Source organism: Xenopus laevis, chromosome 2S (genome assembly GCF_017654675.1).
Source record: "Xenopus laevis strain J_2021 chromosome 2S, Xenopus_laevis_v10.1, whole genome shotgun sequence".
NCBI classification, from domain to species: Eukaryota; Metazoa; Chordata; class Amphibia; order Anura; family Pipidae; genus Xenopus; species Xenopus laevis.
In genome coordinates, this window is record NC_054374.1 from 28,542,597 (window position 1) to 28,563,881 (window position 21,285).

The window sequence follows — 21,285 nt, forward strand, 5'->3', positions numbered from 1 at the left end:
CTGTTTTACTCAGTATCTTTTAATAGAGACCTACATTGTTTGGGGGGTATAGTTTTCCTTTAAGGGGCGAGCATTAAGTAGGTGAAACGTGTCAAGACTTAATGGGGGACCTTTCTTTCTTTCTTTCTTTCTTTCTTTCTTTCTTTCTTTCTTTCTTTCTTTCTTTCTTTCTTTCTTTCTTTCTTTCTTTCTTTCTTTCTCTCTCTCTCTCTCTCTCTTTCCCCCCTTAAGTGTCAAGATTTTTCAATTTTTTCCTCTCTTTATCTCATTGTCTCTCTCTGTTTCTTTCTGCCTTTATCTTTCTCCCCAAAAACACAAAAATTCCAGTTGCTGCTGGAATCCCACTCTCTGCATCCCAAAAAGAGTTAATAACCACGTTAAATTCCATGGGGCAGGAGAAGGTATACAACAGGCCAAGTGCAAAGTTGTTCAGATAAGATTTAAATACAGTAACTGCAGCAGGGAACAATTACTTGTATATTAAATTGCCTGATCTGAACTGTTAATGGAAGCGGCAAACATTTTGTTTCCTGGGCTGAAATGAACGTTGGTTTTTTTACCCCCGCAGCTCTGCATGTGAGTGCAACGTATGGGCTAGTTGTTCTGACCCGGTGCTGCCATTTTCCTACTTGGAAACACCATGATTCTCAGATGTAACAACTTTGTCGCTGCTACAGTTTGCTGCTGCCTCCTATCCTCCTTCTGCTGCCTCGCTCAGTCCGGTAAGTACTACTCCTTCATTCCATTGCTTTGTCATTATTACTGCCGCTGCCCAGGGCTCTGTATCCATACAGGGAACTCTGAGTATAACTCACGTATTATAAGGGATAATGTACCCCCTACTGTAAATGATAAGGATATTAGATGCTCAGAACCCCAGAATCATTATGTGCTGGTAATTCAAAGAGCAGATTGGAAGAAGCCCAAACTGATCCAGTTCTCGGTGCTGCTGGCCTACAGATAGCAGCAGAATAATATCAGTCACGGAATTTGTTTGGTCTCCCCCCCTTTGTCGGCTCATTGCTGGGAGAGTTAAGTCAGTCCAGGCTGTGATGTCATTGATATGAAACAGACATGATGTCACATGAGTCAAACTGGAGCCCAGACATTAGAGAAGGATCAGGGGATCAATGATCTAATAATTCAGGGCCCCTCGGAACATGTGGAAGAAGTTGTGAATTTAAAGAGACAGGAAATTGAGTCTGGCTGTGGATGATCCATAGAACAAAACCATGTGTTTTTAGTATGACCCCTGAAAGGCCACGGGGCACTGTTTCCAAGAAACGCTGATTCAAGAGATAAAGATCGGCAGAATTTCATGTTCCTGATAAAACCAATTTCATTATTACAGGGACGGGCATCAAAAGGGCCACACTGCTCTCAATAGACCACGGTTCCCCTGTTTGTACAGTGATTGTGGTTTTGTTTGTGCTGCTTATGCGCAGTTCACCTTCACAACTTGCTTTGTCCTAATTGGTCACAGTCGCAGCTGTGGGTCCATTTCCCAGCAGCCTCTACTGAGCATGCTCCCTGAGCGTTACGAACGTCTGTCCCATAGCAACTGTTACAATTGGTACATGAGTTGCTCCCTGACTTACCAGCAAGTATTGTATGAAATTGCAGATTAATAACAACCTAATTGCACCTGTGTTTTTCCACAGTCCGAGCTCCCCAATTCCTGGTGCAGCCACTCTCGACCTTCCAGAAGTTTGGGGGTTCTGTCACCCTGAGCTGCGCCGTAGAACCGGCCAGTGCCTCCGTCTCCTGGCAACTGAATGGGGCGGAGCTAGAGCAGCCCGGGGTTCTGGTATCTGGAGGCACATTGGTCATTGCCAGCCTTAATAACGACACCGCTGGAAGGTACCAGTGTATCGGCCGGACGGCAGCAGGAGCCATCGCCAGTGTACCCGCTATTGTCACCCTTGCCAGTAAGTGCCCTCCATATTCAATTTATAGACACCCCTATTAATTGGCATCTGCTGTGGTTTCAGTGTCCCCCAGAAATCTCTTTCATTAGGGGTGCTTATTACATAGGAGTTGATTGGACTGGGGATGATCATGTGACTGTGGCCCCTAATGGCAAAATATTCTTAGGGCTCCCCATGCCCCAGTGTGGAATATCATTATATAGGAGGTGGGCACCCCTGGTATTGCTGTGCCAAGGGTGTTGGTCGGCTTCCTATGTTTCCCTGGGCACTGCCCTCCCTTTCACCCCAACCAATCTCCTTCCCATGGGAGGGAAAGTCCAGGGGAGTGTTTGGGTTCCAGTTTAGGGCCATTTCTGGCTATTTTGGGGGTAAGAAATATGAGGAATGGGCAGACCTGGCACAAGGACCCGGTTACAGATTATGGTGGAATTACTGCTGATTTAGGAATTTCTCTTCTGGTTCCGGATTTTCCCCAGAACTGGGCTGGGAGGGGTGTGTGGAATGTTCTGCTCCACTGGGGGGGGGACAGTTTGTGGCTCATTTTCTAGTTGGGCAAATGTGGGCAGTTTCCCAGGTGGCAGTTGCGCTGGGAGAAGCTGGGCACTTAGTTATAACAATGATCCTTATGCAGGTGAACTGGGGGGGAATAAGAGCCCCCCCCTCCTGTCATTAATCCCTGAGAGTTTTGGGAATGGGGCCAGGCTACGAGAGTGAGATTGAGTTTCTAAAAACACATTCCAGAGGAGAATAGGCCAGTGTTTTGCTTGCGACTTGATAAATGAGCCTGGGGGGGGGGGAATATGATTACAGGGGGGTTACAGGGGTGTGGCTTTCATTTCTCTTAACCCCTCGCCTGCTCAAGGTTCAAGGCTGGCTGGGAGCCATTAAAGAGACATTGCATTGAGTGTGGCCCCTGGTTCATCTTACTGAGTCAAACAAGGGCCCCCCTGAGCCTGAGAGTAAGGTGATTGCCTGGTCAAGCACAGCAGCCGCTCTGTTACATCCCACCTTAATGCGAGGGCTGGGGCACAAATAAGGTTTGGTGGGGGGTAAGAAGGGTCAGTATGGGCCATTCCTTCATAGGATGCATTGTAAACGTGCACCTGGTGATTCTCTCAGCAGGAACGAAACAAGACTCCATTGTAGAAGGAAATCAGTGACCCATAAAGCCCCCCATAGCTATTCCTTGTGATTCACCTTCACCCCCCCAGTACCTGAGAGCCCTCGCATGGCTGGCTTGGGAAGTGTCTGGCATGGAAGAGCTTAAAGCCGGTCACTTTACTGAGATGTTTTCCTTGCCGGTCTGGAGCTGACACTGGGGGGGAATGGTGGCCCCCACTGCGCATTGGCACAACCGGAATGTGACAATGGCCATTTCCAAGCAGCCCGGGGGCAATTTCCAGGAATTGGTTTTTTTTGTTTTTTTTAAACTTTTATAGTTTTGAGGGGTGGGGGGGGGCATTTAATTGGCTGCAGTTAGTTGCACCGACAGTCCCGGCGCTTCTTTAAAAGTCTGAAACGTTGCCAAACTCACTTTCCAATAGCCCAAGATTTTCTGTGCAATTGGGTCCCATTTGCGTCAAGAGTGCGATTGCTTTTGTTTTAATGCGTTGGCTGCAATCCCTCCTGATGCCGCAATAATGGGGAAAATACTTAAATGCTGTTAAAAAACATGCCAATTACTGTGCTGTGGGGAAGATACAGCACCACTACTGTGCCAGTCCTACTGGGCCGGCCCCATCAGAATTAAATACAAATGCTATGGGGCAAATACAGCGCCACTACTGTAGCAGCGATTCGAGTCATACAGAGTTAAAAGGTTCAACTTGATGAACATGTGTCTTTTTTCAACCTAACTTACTATGTTACTATGTAGTTCTGCTCCTGGGTTAGTTGTGGGATGAAGGTTTGTGCAGCATTTGTTTAATTGCCCCCCGCGTTTGCTGTTGAATGAGATTTACTGGCACCTGCAATGCGGTTTCCCACAGACACAATGGAGCGTTGCCGCATTGAGAATTCAGATATGGGGGTTACAGGGGTTTCCGGGGATCCCATGGCAGTAGAGTTGTACGGCGTCCAGGAATTACTTACACAAAGTTCATGGCAAAGTTATTGTGAGATTTCAGCCAGAGATAAATACGGCATCCCTAGAGTGCAAGCTCACTGCAGCATCTGTGCCCATTTGTATTTTACTGCAGTGCTGCAAAATGTTATAAATACATGGTCTGGCTTCTTATTCTATTTGCTCTTCTTTCCTTAATAATATGCAAGATGGGCTCTTCCTTGGGCTGGTGGGGGCTCCTCCCTGGGCTGGTGGGGGCTCCTCCTTGGGCTTGAGGGGCTCTTTTTTAGACTAGAGGGGGCTCTTCCTTGGGCTGGTGGGGGTTCTTCTTTGGATGGAGGGGGATCTTCCCTGGTCTGGTGGGGCTCTTGGGCTGCAGGGGCTCTTTTTTGGGCTGGAGGGTGCTCTTCCTTTGGATGGAGAGTCTGTGCATTGTTGGCCATAGACTGGGAGAGAATGGGGGTCTCCAATAAGAAGGTATGTGCAGGAGAGCTTTGCCATCAGTGTGGGGGTCCCGTATCCCAAACACATACATTTCATGTTCCTGCCAGAAAGTGAACCTGAGGGCGCCATAGCAACAGAGAGTTAGTGCTGCACAAACAACTGACAACAAAAATGAGGCCTTGGCGAAATGATTTCAACATCACATTCCTGCCCCCAATTCCTGCGCCGGGTTCCCATGGAGAGTATCACATGCACAGACAGGAATGAACACCGGCCAGGGGTTAGTTACTGACCCCCCAGTAAGTTTGTTTTGTCTCACTCTCTATGTGACAGTTGCAACACAACCTTACTGGAACCACTCAGGGGGATTATTAGTTGCCCGGGACATGACCCAATAGTAACTGACACCAAACCCAAAACCTTTGCTTCATTATTGTACATCTGTATTTGTCACTTCTCATCTGGGGCCCTGGAATGTGCAGCAGGCTCCGCCCCCACCATCAGTAAAGGGGAAGTTACTCCCAACATTTTTATTGGTTACTGAGCAGAGAAATTGCAGTTGGGCTTTATTTTTTAACTTCTTTAATATTTTGTTATTTGTGTTTTGTAATTTCATTTTTAATTTCCATAATGAGTGTGAGTGAGAGTAAGGAGATGTATAAGGGAGACCCTGAATTTGTGGGCACAGTATAAACAAGGGTTAATAATGGGACAGTTTCCTTCCTGGAGGTTAAAGTTGCAGTTCACTCTTACTGTAAAATCCTCATTTAAAGGGGAACTCCAACTAAAAGCAGTTTTTCTGCATAATGAAACATATTACATTTCGGGGAGTCTGTTCTTACTTGTCCCCTTCCTGTGCCATAAATAATGGGGGGTGACGTGATGTGGGGGGCAGAGTTGCAGGTGAAGTGTTGGGGGAAGAAATGATGTCTCTCTTCTAGAGAATGAGCATTTCTTTTGGGTTTAATTAGAAGCAGAGGGGCTGGGTGTCTGGTAGTGAGACTGAGCCCCCCAGCAGCCCCCCCTGTGCCAGGGATTAGTCATCTAACTAAAGCAACTGCCAACTGAGCAGGGCGGGGCAGCAACGAGCAGCCAAAATTGACAGCAGCAATGAGAGTCTGGGCCAGAGGGAGGAGAACACATGTCTCTGATTGACGAATAAGAAATGGGAGGAAAAACAGAACCAAATGGGTTTCTTAAATGTCCCAGTCACCCCATTTGCACCCCCTGCTGCTTGTGGGCCCCGAACCCTGGGAACAAAACACACCTTTGGGCTTTCACTTTGTAGCAGGGCTGGACACTACACTTACTTGTGCACTCACACTCCTCTCCATGTGCAGAGCTTACACACTCACGCATGCACACTCATTTTAGCACAATTCACACTCACAAATGCACAACTCACAGCACAACTCACACTCAGACTGACAGATGTAGATTTACCTGTTAAACGTGCTGAGTGCCACTCGTCTCCCCCTACAGACCTGCAGGACTTTAAGTTCGACACTCAGCATGTGATTGAGGTGGATGAGGGGAACACAGCGGTGATCGCCTGTAACCTGCCGGAGAGTCACCCCAAGGCCCAGGTGCGCTACAGCGTCAAGCAGGAGTGGCTGGAGACTTCCAGAGGTGAGTGGCGCTTGGCTTTGTTTTTGGGGCTTCTGTGGGTGAAGCCGAGAGGCTCCCACATCTTGTGAATCCTCCCCTGCCCCCAGTACTGAGCCCCTGCAATAGAATCACAGATAGACATTAGCTGGGCCCCTTACCTGCCCGGGGCTCTAACACGCAGACTCCCAGACTGGGATCTGATCATTGGCTGATGTTTCCTCCCGTCCTTGATTGTTTCTGAGACACATCCCAGCGGGACAAGCCTGGAGCTGCCACCCTGATGCTCTGCCCTGATTGGAAAAGGCAAATGAAGAGCAGCCCATGTTCTGGTTGAATGAGCCAAGCAGCCCCTGGGGCCAAATCAGTGCACATTAGTGACAATTCAGTCTCCCCAACCCAGGGGTCTGTGTAACCCCTTCAGATGGAGTTACTGGGACAGGATTATTATGATTATATAATTGTTCTTCTGTTTAATATTTCCTTCTATTCACCTTCTTCACTGTAGTTCACAAAAGTGGCTGGTTGCTAGCTTTATATGTACTGCCTTGTTGCCCGGGTCACTGCCTGGTTGCTATCGTCACTTATTGCCCCATTGGGCCGGCCAGTGCTATTCTGTGATCCCCAGGCTTTCTGTTTTTTTCATAGACAACTATCTTATCATGCCTTCGGGGAACCTGCAGATAGTGAACGCTACACAAGAGGACGAGGGGACATATAAGTGCGCTGCGTATAACCCTGTGACGCAAGAAGTCAAAACATCCGTTTCCAGTGATAGACTCCGTGTTCGCCGTGAGTCTTTGATATTTATGTTTATTTCCATACACATGTGTATATACAATATATATATATACAGTGTGCCTAGAGGAATAGGCTCTTATTCTCTGTACTTCCTGCTCCTGGGCTGTTCTCTTTCCCATGGTCAGGCTCTCTGGAAGTGTGAATCTCCCCCAGTAATTACACCCAATACATCAGTCCAGGAGTAGGGGGTGGGCTGTCAGTCACATGATGTTATGGTTCCTGTTTCTCCATGTTTAATCCGTTGCGTCTCCTCCCATCAGGTTCCACCGCTGAGGCGGCACGTATAATTTACCCCCCCAATGCCCAGACCATCATCGTCACCAAGGGCCAAAGCCTGATCCTGGAATGCGTTGCCAGCGGGATGCCACCTCCCAGGATTACTTGGTCCAAGGACGGAATTGATGTTTCTTGGCACAATAAAACTCGCCTCCTTCTCAGTAACTTGCTGATTGACGCCACCGGTGAGGAAGACTCCGGCACCTACACCTGCACCGCCAACAACGGCATCGGAGAGGGAGGCTCCGCCTTTATATTTTACAATGTGCAAGTGTTCGGTGAGTACGAGTGACCCAAACCCACTGCTTTCCAAGCCACACCCATCATGTCCCAAACTCCTCCTATATTTAATAAGCAGTCGTGACCCAGGGGCACTGGGGTATTGCTGTTATATGATTAGATTGGGGAAATGGCCTTATTGTATCTATGGCAACCTGATCAGATTTTAAAGGGTTGGTTCGATTTTAGTTTTAGTAGGTTATAGAATGGCTAATTGTAAGTAAATTTTCAATTGGTCTTCATTTTTTCTTAAAGTTTTTGAATTATTTACCTTCTTCTTCTGAATGTTTCCAGCTTTCAAATGGGGGTCACTGACCCCATCTAAAAAACAAATGCTCTTTAAGGCTACAAATGTATTGTTGTTGCTACTTTTTACTATGCATCTATCTATTCAGGCCTCTCCTATTTATATTCCAGTATAAATCAGTGCATGGTTGCTAGGGGAATTTGGACCCCAGCAACCAGAGGACTGAATTTGAACTGGAGAGCTGCTGAATAAAAAGCTAAACAACGGAATCAAAAACAAAAATAAAAAATGAAAACCAGTGGCAAATTGTCTCAGAATATCCCTCTCTACATCATACTAAAAGTAAATTTAAAGGTGAACAACCCCTTTAATGTTACTGGTTTCATATTGGCACAATACCACTTCCTTTTTATTGGCTAAGTGAGCTGTCAATCTAAATGTATTGATAATTATTTTTTTGCTGTTCTTTTCCATCAGAGCCACCAGAGGTCAGTATGGAGCTGTCTCAACAGATAGTGACCTGGGGTCAGAGTGCAAAGTTCACATGTGAGGTCAAGGGTAACCCACAGCCCTCTGTTATATGGCTGAGAGACACTGTGCCCCTGATCTCCAGCACCAAACACAGAATGTCCCGGAAACTTCTGCGTCTCATTAATGTGGGACCAGAGGATGGGGGAGTGTACCAGTGTATGGCGGAGAATGAAGTGGGGAGTGCACAGGCCATGGCCCTCCTGATAACCACTAGATCAGGTATGTACTGTCCCTACTGTACCCATGCCTTCATGTTCATACCCCCTGCTGTAAATGATAAGGATATTAGAAGTCACTGAGGGGTTGTTCTGTGACCATATAAAGGCACAAGGCTGCAGGCCGAGTTATACAGGGAACTCTGAGTATCACTCATGTATTATAATGGATAATGTACCCCCTACTGTAAATGATAAGGATATTAGAAGTCACTGAGGAGTTCTGTGACCAAATAAAGGCACAGGACTGCAGGCTGAGTTATACAGGGAACTCTGGGTATCACTCATGTATTATAAGGGATAATGTACCCCCTACTGTAAATGATAAGGATATTAGAAGTCACTGAGGGGTTCTGTGACCATATAAAGGCATAAGGCTGCAGGCTGATGGATAATGTACCCCCTACTGTAAATATTGCCTCCCTCTTTGGGGGGCATGCTGTTGTGTAAGTCACTGGTCCAAATGTTGATGTGAAATATGTGGAACTAATCCAGGTCCTGATTTTGTTGTGACTCTTAGGGAGCTTGCTGGATCTGGAAAGAGAGGCCCCAACATCTTCTCCATTGACAGAGGACCGGCAGCTGCTGCTGAAAGCCCAGTACAAGCCTCGACCTCCGACCCCCCTGCTACCGGCCCAGTGCCCCAACACCAAGGAACATGTGGTTCCTCCTGATGCTCCTGTCATACTTAGCTCCCCTCGCACCTCTAAGACTGACTTCTATGAGTTGGTGTGGAGGCCCAGAAATGTTGGGGGAGCCCCAATCTTGTTCTACATCATCAAACACCGCAAGGTGGTTATCTTTCAATTTTGTATTTTTTATGTTTGTTTGTGTTAGGTACAGCCCACTGCTTGAGTCACAGACTCCTGCCCCTCCCCCTGTAATTTTTCATCAGAAGTGTGGGATAAAATAATTTGCACTATGGAGAACAAGGTACATTTTAGCCACTGCAGTCCTTCTAATTGCCGCCTCTCTCACCCCTTCAGCAGGTAGCAAATTCTTCAGATGAGTGGACTGTTTCTCGGGTTCCAGGGCCACAGCACCGCTTGACCCTGACCAAACTAGACCCTGGAAGTCTGTATGAGGTGGAGATGGCGGCCTACAACTGCGCTGGGGAGGGACAAACTGCCATGGTGACCTTCCGGACAGGTAGGTGGCATTTCCTTGTTTTCATGAGTGCATGAGGCATTGGCTGCATAACTGGGAATAGAAGCTGCACTTAAGCTCATATCTGTAGGGCAGTGGCAACACTTGACCCAGCACCGGGCAAGATCCAAATGCTCTACAGAATGCTCCTGCACCAATATTCTAATCATAAAAGGCAGTTAGTAGGGGTGTGGCTTTTTGATGGCGCTAACTCCTCTGTGTATTTATTCTGTAGGACGCCGCCCTAAACCAGAAATAGTCGCCAGCAAAGAGATTCAGATCCAGAAGGACGACCCCGGGACCAGCACGCAGAGCAGCAACCAATCAGACAACAATCGCCTTTCCCGTAAGCGCTTAAACCACTCCCGCAACCCTGAGTGAATTCAAGCAAGTAAAATACTGTACAACAGTTTCCCTTCTTCTCTTCCTGGGCAATTGGTGCATGGGGATTTGCTTCCCTCTGCTGGTGAAGAATTGCACATGCAATGGCTGTCTATATATAACGTCTGTCTCTTACTATAATAAACCTCTTCCCCTTCTACTTTAATTGTGCCCCTGTTCCCTCCCGGTGCATGGCTTGACAATAAATCTCTCCTACAGCCCCAGAAGCACCCGACCGCCCCACCATCTCAATGGCTTCCGAGACATCGGTGTATGTCACCTGGATCCCACGAGGAAACGGCGGATTCCCCATTCAGTCCTTCCGGGTGGAGTACAAAAAGCTGAAGCAGCCGGGAGACTGGATTTTGGTGACTAGAGACATCCCTCCCTCCCGCTTGTCAGTTGAGATAACAGAATTGGAGAAAGGTACGGAGAGGGTTTGAGCGGGCAATCGAGGGGGAAAGATTAAATTTTCTATATGTGGCATTTTCCTCTCTTAAGGAAAATCCGACATCTTGTATCCAAAAACAGCAAACCATTAAATGCTAGCTTTTGATTGGTTGTTATGAGTGACTTCACACATATTGAATTATCACACTCTGAGGGAGTTTAATAATTTGGCACCCTCCTGCCATATTTCTGCTTTAAACCAATCAGTTTTTCCCTTGCTCTGTCGCTCACAAACCATTTTGCACCGCTCGTAATCTGTTTACGGTTTCTCTGACAGGCACCTCCTACAAATTCCGCGTCCGGGCCCTCAATATTCTGGGGGAGAGTCAGCCCAGCGCAGCCTCCAAACTGTACATGGTGTCCGGCTACAGTAACCGGGTATACGAGCGACCAGTGACGGGACCCTACATTACATTTACGGAAGCGATCAATGAGACCACCATTATGCTCAAGTGGATGGTAAGGAGCGACGTGTGGGACAGGGATATGTGTGAATATTATAGTCAGGGGCCCGCAGGGACACAAGGAAAAATCTTAGGGCCCCATGAAGTGTAATGTTCTGCTTCTTCTCCATGAGCAATCCTACAGGCCCAAATATTGCCCTGAACAGGTCCATGTTAAAGGGATACTGTCATGGGAAAACATTTTTTTTTTTCAAAATGAATCAGTTAATAGTGCCGCTCCAGCGGAATTCTGCACTGAAATCCATTTCTCAAAAGAACAAACAGATTTTTTTATATTCAATTTTGAAATCTGACATGGGGCTAGACATATTGTCAATTTCCCAGCTGCCCCAAGTCATGTGACTTGTGCTCTGATAAACTTCAATCACTCTTTACTGCTGTACTGCAAGTTGGAGTGATATCACCCCCTCCCCTTTTCCCCCCCAGCAGCCAAACAAAAGAACAATGGGAAGGTAACCAGATAGCAGCTCCCTAACACAAGATAACAGCTGCCTGGTAGATCTAAGAACAACACTCAATAGTAAAAACCCATGTCCCACTGAGACACATTCAGTTACATTGAGAAGGAAAAACAGCAGCCTGCCAGAAAGCATTTCTCTCCTAAAGTGCAGGCACAAGTCACATGACCAGGGGCAGCTGGGAAATTGACAAAATGTCTAGTCCCATGTCAGATTTCAAAATTGAATATAAAAAAATCTGTTTGCTCTTTTGAGAAATGGATTTCAGTGCAGAATTCTGCTGGAGCAGCACTATTAACTGATTCATTTTGAAAAAAAACATTTTTCCCCATGACAGTATCCCTTTAATGAGGATGGCATTGCTGTCTGAGCCCCACAGTCTGTCCACTGAATGGAAGGACTAGTTGGCTGCTATAGGCCGGACATTTATTGCAGGGGTAGGTAAGTGTCTCATTCTGGCACTGAATCCCCTTCTGCATATTCTTCCCTTTACAGTACACCCCAGCCAGCAACAACAACACACCCATCCACGGATTCTACATCTATTACCGACCTACCGACAGTGACAACGACAGCGACTACAAGAAGGATGTGGTGGAAGGTGAGAGCCCCTTTTTTTGCCCCAAGGTGGTGCGCTGAGTGACCAGGATATTCCACCTCTCTGTTGTTATTTATACATATGGGCGTGAGATGCCATATTAAATGATTGAGCATTAGGAGAGGATGGACTATCTGCTGCTCCAGTTTCTAATCGCTGCCTTCAGTGAAGTTCTAAAATGGGTTTTCCATCTTCTAGGGGATCGCTATTGGCACTCTATCAGCCATCTGCAGCCCGAAACCTCCTATGACATTAAAATGCAGTGTTTTAACGAGGGAGGAGAGAGCGAATACAGCAATGTTATGATCTGTGAGACTAAAGGTGAGGCCCCCCGGGATGGAGTTCATGGATAACTCGACTTTACATAATCAAAATCCACCAATAAAGGCCAGACTGAAATATAATGACCTTGTTCTTGTCTTCTTTCTTGTAGCTCGGAAGTCTTCTCAGCCTGGCCGCTCACTGATACCCATGGCACCTTCTCCCCAACCTCCTCACAGCAATGGCAAAGGTGCTGTTGGGACGGCTACAGTGGCTCGTTCCAGTGATGTTCCGTACATGATCGTCGGGGTTCTTGGCTCCATTGTTCTTATAATCGTAGCTTTCATCCCTGTCTGTTTGTGGAGAGCCTGGTCTAAGCAGAGTAAGTAGCAAGTCTCTGTTGAATCCAGCCTTCAGACCAGAATCGAGAAGAGTAAAAATCTTTAAAATTCTTTAAGAAATAACTTACTGAAACTCCGCTACTGCTCCTCTGCAGAAAAAGCGACAATCAATGGCGCGGCACTCGATTTCTCCTCCCTGGCTATTTCCTATAAGGAAGGAAGGGAGGAGAAATCGTGTGCCGCGCGATGGATTGACGATCACATTCTGAAGAGGAGCGCAAGTGGAATTTCGGTAAGTTGTTTCTTAAAGACTTTGCGATTTTAAAGTTTAATTTGTCTTGCTGTTTTTTTTTTTTTTTCGATGTATACTAACATTTTTTTTTTTCATTTTTTTTTGATGTTACTGGTCCTTTAATTCAAGCTCCCTAACTCCAATTTCTCTCTGCAGAACAAACAACAGATATTGCATTCCCCAGCGCTGGTATCCTGACGTCCTCTTGCCAGTACACCATGGTGCCTCTAAGAGGGGTCTCTACCATCAGCAACTTCCCCTATGCTAATGGCGGTGTCGTGAATGGCACTTGCCCATCTGTAAACTCCAGTCATAATGAGCTGAAGCCAAGAGAGTATGAATCCGAGGCTGAGCATCAGGTACACAATCCACAATGCTTATTGGAGTTGAAGCACAGTTGGGCAGGACCACCATTTCTAACATTAGATGATGCCACAAAGTCAAAATGCCTTCCCTTAAAGAAATTTGATTTGTTATTTTACTTATGAGTGCAGCCATGTTGCTGCCTGTGGGTGCGGCATATTTAACCTGGAAAGTCATGTGTTTTTAGCTCCACCCCTCTGCTCATACCTTTTGAGAATAATTACAATGTTATTATGCTTACATTGGTGACAGGCCACTCCTTGTTTTATTGAGATTAAAGGCATGAGGCTTTGTTATTAAGTTTGCTATCATTTTTTTTTCTCCAAACAGGATGAAGCTAACAGCTTACTGGAAGAGATGGTTTCTGGGCACAAGGACCTAACAGAATGTCACAATCCTAGGCCGTAAGTCCTGCTGAGCTTTTGAGGTTGCCCATTTTGCCTGCTTGTCCTTATGTTCTAAATAAACAGACTATACTCATTTACAAGTTATCAGCCCCTCCAAATTTGCTGAAAACTTCCCCTAGATAGGAGTAATGTCTTGGGTACAGGCACCTAGCAAGCTTTCTGATATAATGTTTCCCAATTGTAGGTTGTGCCACCCACCCGGCGAGGGCATGTCCGTGTACCAGCCTTGTGAGAATGACACATGTGACATGAAGGAACTTCCTCCTGATGGGCTTCACTTGCAGGATGAGACCTTGGTTGGGCACTCTCTGGCAAAGAGCAACAAGGAGTGTCCCATTCTCTCACTGCCCAAAGAGCCAGGTATGTGCCAAGGTATGAGGTTAATGTTCTCACTGTGATGTGCCTATTGGAAACCTGCTGGTACCACAAGCTACTAACTAGCTCTTAAGCTGGCCTTTTTGGTGTATCTTAAAGAACAATTTGACTTTAACCCAATATTTCACCTTAACTGGCCTTCTGAATGAGCCAACAGCAGCTTCTTCAACCCGCTCACCCAGAGGGACCAGCATCAAAATTTGGTAACCACTGCCCAAGAGGGACATTTCTCAACCCGGTTCAACATCTTTCATTGTAGAAAGCTTCTACGGAAAAATGTTTGTTAGAAATATCAGTTGTTGATCAAGGAGCCTCAGTGTCAGGCGGCAGCTGCATAAGCTACTGAAATCTCCTCTTGCATAAAAGAGCCAGAGAGGAATAACGTGGGATGGAAGGGTTGATGGTAACAAAGCTTATATTGTGCTGTGTTTTGTTGTGGTAACAGAATCTATTGTTGCAGGTTGTATGTTCCCCTTGCCCCCAGTGGAGAGCACAAAGGATCCAGCCTGCTCACTGTCAGATGGAGAATGTCATCAAAACCCAGTTTGGAGCAGTAATGTAGAAGGGAATCCAGACTGTCGGAGGAGCAGCACTTTTCACCCTCACACTCCAACACAAGGACCTGCTACTTAATAAAAGACTGGCTGAAAGGACTGGGGATGGTCTTGTTGCAATAGATATCCGCACTGAGTATCTCTGTTATTTGGACACTACTAAACCTCCTCCTGCAGCTGATTAATAGACAATGCTCAGTTACACTCTTGCAACACGGTCACGTTTTAGGGTCCTGGACCACCCTGTGTTTAAAAAAGGGAACACGTTAAAGGAGTTTATTTTTCTATGACAGCAATATTTATATATTTATGCACTTGTACATAAAGTTTATTTTCTTTATCATGAAATATATATATAGAAATATGGAACAAAAAAGGGACTAAACAATCCTTCAGTATTGACTCGGCAACGGAACAAGAGCGTCTCTTGCGTAATTGCATGTAGCGGGGGCGGCAGCTCAGGTTGGAAGGGGGTGCTCTAGCGCAATGGGTCACAGGAAGGAGACTGGAGGAATGGGCTGCCTCGTTGCGTATCTTTTGGATCCAAATTGTTCCGGCTTCTGTTCTAGTTGCATATGGAATGTTAGCACACGTGCATGTTTGGCTGAGACTCCAGCACAATATATTCGCCATAAACACATTATGAGATACGGGCTGCAATGACATATATGTGTAACCTGAAGAGACAACTTGTAATAAATACATTTGTGTTTATTTAACCCCAGAGTCATTGACTTTCCTTGGGACTGACAAGATGGCAAAGTGTTTCCTGCACCCAGAGACTTAGGCTGTGCATCTACCTACTAGTGCCGTTTACATCAGCGGGAGCTGCCAAACTGGTCCGACATGTGACCGCTCTCTTAGTAGTTTATATTTCAATGTCACTTCTCACAAGGAAAGGGAAAACTACTTGGTTGCTAGGAATTTACTACCCCAGCGACTGGGGGCAGAATGGAAGATGAGTAAGAAAATGCCTGCAAGGAAAGAGCAGCAATTTAAAATAAAACTGAAGTCAGTCCTTTGCTATTTCCTTTTAAAATCTTTGGAGTTAATGTAGTAAAAGGTAAGAGGTTTGCTACTTGCTAATAACTCATAGCAATCAATTGGTCGGCTGATTGGTTGCTATGGTTAACTAGATCTGGGGTAACTTTGCAGCTTTTATTACACTGCCCTATTTGGCACAGCAAGAATTGTGAGTAGAGTTCTACTTACCTTGTTACACACAGGACATTTGTTGGGGGTGCTGAGGACGGGTGCAAGTTGTGCAACTGCTGTAGGTTTGGGATTTGTCATGGGACAGACACATGGGTGAGGGTTAATGCCCATCTATAGGTTTGTGGGAAGCTGTGATATCAAGAAGGCAGAGAGAATACAACTGGGGTTTGTGGGGTAGAAAGGAGGGTTCTGGGGTATCCCTGTTGCTGCCAGTAAGTTGCTTGGGGAACAGGTTAAAAAGCACCTTCCTTCTGTTCTTAATGGTGTATAGTTCATAATAAACCCGGCCGCTCAGGATCTGCTAAGCACAGACAGACAGCCCCATCCTGAGTTAACCCCTTCTTTTCCGCCGAGTCAGTGGGTCAGGCAGGAGATGCAGTTCTGCAGAGCAGATATATATAAATATATATATAAATCCATGTCATATTTTCCGCTCTCGTCTCTCTGGCAGATACATCCAGTTCTATTTCATTTTATTTTACTGCTGTTGAAACTGGGCTGAGCTCCAGCGCCGGCATCTGGGGAGTATTGAGCTGGGAATTCAAACACAAGCCCTGAATGCTCTGTTTGTAGCATTAAGCAGCCTTATGAGGTCTCGGGGGGAGACCTACTTGTTTTGGCACTTCAAATGCTTTTTTTAAAATAGACTCTGAGAGAAAAAAAAAACCCTGACAGGGATCCATTGAAATAAAATATGTAAAAGTAAATGAATAACTGTGTCCTTTAATCCTTTGCCTGCTGGAAAGGTCTCAGCGCAAAGAGACATGGGCAGAGGAGATGAGCAACATAGACGGGCAGAGGAGATGTCCAGCAGAGGCATGGGCAGAGGAGATGTGCAAAAGATACATGGGTAGAGGAGATGTACAGCAGAGACATGGGCAGAGGAATTGTGCAGCAGAGACATGGGCAGAGGAGATGTGAAATAGAGACATTGGCAGAGGAGATGTGCAGCAGAGACACGGGCAGATGAGGAGAGGTGAAATAGAGACATGGGCAGAGATATTGGCATAAAAGAGAAACCAGCAGCAACCTGACAGCACCCAACAACACCAAAGTCACTTGGGTTAGACAAAACCACATGATTCCTTTGGTTGCAGCTTTAGTTCATGGGTATATTTGGCCCTGTGCTAAATTCTGCACCACAGGCATTTCAACCATTTGCATTTGCTCTGCTCACCTGGAAACTCCAGTGCCAATATGTTCAGGTGAATGCACAGGGCTCCACATGTGCTCCGTCTGGCAGGAACGGCACAACTTACTAAATACAAAATTGAATTCACTAATAGCAGGTGTTTTTATACAAAATAGTTTATATTTTATACTTCAAAAACTCATCCTCCATTGCCCATATAATTGTATGAATTCTAAGTACAAACGGCCCCTTTGTGGATGCACTTATTGGCCAACAGAGGGGGCATCACGGTGACCCCCAGATCAAGTTAGTGCTGCCCATCCATGAAGGTCTGTTATTAAATCATAATTACCTACAAAATTTCAGTGGAGACTTTAAACATGTGAGAAGGGTAAGTAATAATTATTTTGGGGGGGAGGGTTACATTTAACCCTTGATGCCCTTGGAATATGAAGAATATCAAAGTGGGAGAATAATTCAGCTGGGAGAATTTGTTGCATTTTATGACTTGTGTGGACTGAACCAAACAGCTTCTTTTGGCTAAAGTTGATTGTGAATTTACACACCTATTGTTACATATCTATCTATTTAACCCTTTGAGTCCTGGTGGCTCTTCAATGGTCCTTTAGAGCCATCACCATAGATAGTGTGATCCTTTTAAAGGGTTAAACCACTGGTGATGCTGAATATATTTCCCCTTTAAACGCCTGACTTCACCCCCTGCCATAGGTTAGCCCTGCTGAAAAGGAGGACAATTTGGCCTTTGTGGTTTCTGCTCAAACCTACAAATAGCTGCGGGACATACACACTCTGTTAATCGCTTCTGGGTTTCCTCAACCTAAGGCCCCACAAGTGCCCTCACCTTAGACAGTGTTTTAATATAAATCTGGCACTTAAGGTTACAGCTGCCCCTAGGCCTATAGCTGAATGAGGTTCCCTTTGGCCCACTTTCTCTCTCTATATAAAGGATTTTTCCTGGCTGGTGTTCCCCAGTAAATATAACCACCAGTTTGTCTTCCAGTCAAACTCTGACCTTCTCCTGGGTCAGTTGCCTTCAAGCTTCTGGTTCTTGAGCTGCTGCTGAACTAGAGACTCCCTTTGGTGAGCATGCAACAGGTGAGGTGCCTCAGGCTGAAGAGGCTGTGAGAATCAGCCCCCATCTTTTGGGTAAGTCATGAACATGGCTGCCTACAGAATTAGACACATACAACTAGAGATGGTTGATCTGGGGAGTTGTAGTTCAGCAACTGACGGTGAACTGCAGGTTGGACATCTCTGATCTACCCTTCCACTGCCACTTTCAACCATGAAGGCAGTATTGGGAATGAGACCGCCTAAGTCAGGGGTGAGACCTATTAAGTTGAATTCTGAGTCAAGGCCAAGACTGGAGAAGGTCAACTTCAAGATGAGGAGCATGTCAAAATGAGTCGGTTTTAAGACCATGAGTGGTGCACAAGGGCATAGGCAAGAATAGAACTTTTCTCAGGTAATTGTGCCCAACACTGAGACAAGACCAAGTGCAACAGTACAGAAAATGTATTTCCAAAGTGATCCCCATGGCTTAGCAGAGGCTGCACACTTACTATATCCCAAGGAATCCTCAGGGACATACTGTATGGTTCCCAGCTGCACACTTCTCCCATGCAACCTACAACTTGTTGCAATTGTCCTACAATAGCCGTATCTTGCCTTCAGTTGCTTCTCTCAACATAATAACATGTAATTAGTGTCCCTGATATCAAGGTGGCATCCCCGGCGGCTGTTCCATAATCAAGTCGCTGCAGCTAATGGGCTGCGTCCCGCCAACTCCTAGGGGGTAACTCCACTTTCGAAAATTTTGTAGTGTCCCCAAATATCAGCCATAGTGGTGTAACTCATTTATTGATGTGTAGCTTGGAATTACTTAAAGATTTACTTCATCCCAAACGCTTTTAATGGTCGGCAAGCCCATAAGCACCGGCACATTCCCGCCTCAGTGCCAAGAGTTTCATACATCATAATTTACTCCTCCAGGTCTCTACTTACCTGATTGGCTCATGGGTTTTTTTGGAAGCCAGTAGCACTGCCTTACCTGGTGCATGTTTTGATTCCTTGCAAATCTCTGGGGTCCCTCCTGGGCTCCTGCTCACTATTTTGGCTCCTGTTTGTTCCATTACAGGGCTCCTTGGAGTAAAACACACAATAAATGCTCATTAAACCAAACTCTAATAAAATATATAAAGTTTAATGAAATCTCGCAGAGCTGTTTAAGGTGGAAGGCGGGGGTCTGTGCCAGCGCATTGCAGGAATTTTCCATGCTCCCCCCTGAGTCGAACGTGTCACATGGATATATAAGAGGCACTGTAATGTTTTCCCTGATGGAAATGCTACACAGAGCAGGGGGAATGGTTAATAGACGCAGGTGTCACAAGTCACTTTGACTTGATGAGAAAGATGTTCATGGGTGGCACTGAGCCTTGCAGGGCTGTATGGAAGGACTATGGCAGCAGCCACTACTTATAGGCCTTGAGTTGGTTTTGGATTCAGTGGAAAGGAGAAGAAGGTACAGCCCCCCTTCCACCTGAGCCTGGACATAATACATACCTCCCAACTGTCTGTTTTTCAGGGGAACGGTCCAGATTTTGACAGCTCAACCCGCAGTCCTGTATTTGTTACTGAAATGTCCCGACTTTCTCTTTGTATCTTTTTCTGGCTGTTCAGTGCAGGCGATCAAAGTTTCTAACATAATTGGCTTTTGGCAGAAAACCCAGAATAGATACTTAGATACTTTTGTAAAAATCTTAGATAAGCAGGTCTCTTGGGAGAATTTAGACTCACAGTTTAAAGGGTAATTCACCTTCATTAGCAAAACTGTGATAACACATAAAAACCAGAGAAATGTGTTCAAACTTTCATAACCTGCCAAATTTTGTAAAATGGACATGGTCAATAGGGGTGTGGCCACAAAATGGGCATGGTCAAAAATGTTTTGCTCCGCTCCACACGGCAAATCTTTTTGTCCCTCTTTCTGTTTCCAAAATGTTGGGAGGTATGAATAATGTTGTGCCCATTTCTGTGCCTAAGTATTAACAGAGGAGCCCTGCACCTCTCCCCTGCTCCTCATTTGCCCACCAGTCCTTACCTATCTATATATTGATCTGTTCATGGAACTTTTCATCATTCATACTGGGCCAGACTCCCTAAATCGTGCAGTGTATTTCTGGCACAGGAATGGTATGTATGGGGTCTATAGCATCTCTATGACTGCACATGGCACACGCACACATTCACTCACTCTGGGAAGATTAATATATTTCCGGGGAACATTTCCCAAGCAGAGCTAAGTGGCTGGGGGGTGGGGGGAGCTGATATTGGGAGGCTCTTTATATTGTTGATATTTCATACTCTCAGCACATTTCATGTATACAGAGCCGTACATCTGCACTGCCGTCCCACAAGCATTTATACATATCAGGCAAATGTTTATACAAAGGGGGATCTATTTCTGTTAAGCGCCCCCTCGCCCTGCATACAAAAGCCCAGACACCTCGGTCTCATGGAAACCCCTACAATGGAGTCTGGGTATCTACATAAGGAAATGTATATGAGTGCTTTGGCTTTTAAGGGCAACTCTTACAGCTATAGAAAAGCCCAGGGGCTGTCAGTGTTTAGTATATACGGACCTGGACCCCTGCAGTTATGGCTGCTGCCTTCCACATTTTGTGCTTCCCAGAATGGCAGTTTGCATGACAGGACTGCATACAGAAGGGATGGCACGTGAGTGGGACGTTACATCTTTGGCATTGGCATATGAGGTCAACAAATTTTTTTTTATTGATATAAAATGTTAAATTGATGAAGGAAGAAAATAAATGACAATAAAGACTATCAGTTCAAAGATCATGGGCTTCAGGTATTAATAAGCTCTTAGTGCCCATGTGGAAAGCACTTCCCGAGGCACCACCTGCACTGGGCATCTGACACTGCCCTGATGAACCCTTCTACTATAGACCAACTGAGGCTGGCACCAATCACCCCCAGGACAGACAGACCCCATTCCTCTCAAGCTCTACTTTAGCTGCATTTGTACAGCAGTGGGCAAGGTGCACTTAGGTCCCTATATAAAAAACAGAAATGGAGGCCGGACCTGTTCCAGAAAATGAGCCCCCTTCATAGATACAAGGATTTCTATCTCCAGTAAAGGGCGCCAATACCCAAGATTATTATTAACATATATTTTAGAGCACCAACATATTGAGTAAATAGTGAAATGAATGTGTTTATACAAAGAAATAACATTTCATATAACATACAGAGTTACATACACAACAACCAGTACCGGTACAAAATGTGAGGAAGGCCCTGTGCAAAAGAGCTTACAATCTAAAGGGGAAGGGAATGAGACACAAGGTGTCAGAAGGTGAAAGATGTAGCATATGGTATAACATTTGGTAGCTAAACAGAGTGAAGGGAGGCTTTTT

General features: G+C 45.7%; 1 protein-coding gene across 3 annotated transcripts in view; it reads left to right on the top strand.

Annotated features, from left to right (window-relative positions):
* The window catches only part of boc.S (BOC cell adhesion associated, oncogene regulated S homeolog), a 32,932-nt gene extending 17,735 nt beyond the window's left edge, over positions 1 to 15,197 (top strand). Inside the window, exons 2-19 of one of the 3 annotated variants that reach the window (XM_018248998.2) lie at positions 569 to 722; positions 1,662 to 1,928; positions 5,917 to 6,063; positions 6,688 to 6,831; positions 7,101 to 7,394; positions 8,120 to 8,392; positions 8,909 to 9,180; positions 9,375 to 9,537; positions 9,770 to 9,880; positions 10,135 to 10,341; positions 10,643 to 10,824; positions 11,783 to 11,888; positions 12,084 to 12,206; positions 12,319 to 12,528; positions 12,936 to 13,138; positions 13,473 to 13,546; positions 13,734 to 13,921; positions 14,385 to 15,197. In XM_018248998.2, the coding sequence (XP_018104487.1) occupies positions 641 to 722; positions 1,662 to 1,928; positions 5,917 to 6,063; positions 6,688 to 6,831; positions 7,101 to 7,394; positions 8,120 to 8,392; positions 8,909 to 9,180; positions 9,375 to 9,537; positions 9,770 to 9,880; positions 10,135 to 10,341; positions 10,643 to 10,824; positions 11,783 to 11,888; positions 12,084 to 12,206; positions 12,319 to 12,528; positions 12,936 to 13,138; positions 13,473 to 13,546; positions 13,734 to 13,921; positions 14,385 to 14,557 (3,219 nt within the window). In that variant the 5' untranslated portion in view covers positions 569 to 640 and the 3' untranslated portion in view covers positions 14,558 to 15,197. The remainder of the gene's footprint in view (positions 1 to 568; positions 723 to 1,661; positions 1,929 to 5,916; positions 6,064 to 6,687; positions 6,832 to 7,100; positions 7,395 to 8,119; positions 8,393 to 8,908; positions 9,181 to 9,374; positions 9,538 to 9,769; positions 9,881 to 10,134; positions 10,342 to 10,642; positions 10,825 to 11,782; positions 11,889 to 12,083; positions 12,207 to 12,318; positions 12,529 to 12,935; positions 13,139 to 13,472; positions 13,547 to 13,733; positions 13,922 to 14,384) is intronic. The other 2 variants (XM_018248999.2, XM_018249000.2) reach the window with 2 other exon arrangements.
* Positions 15,198 to 21,285: the final 6,088 nt, after the last annotated feature.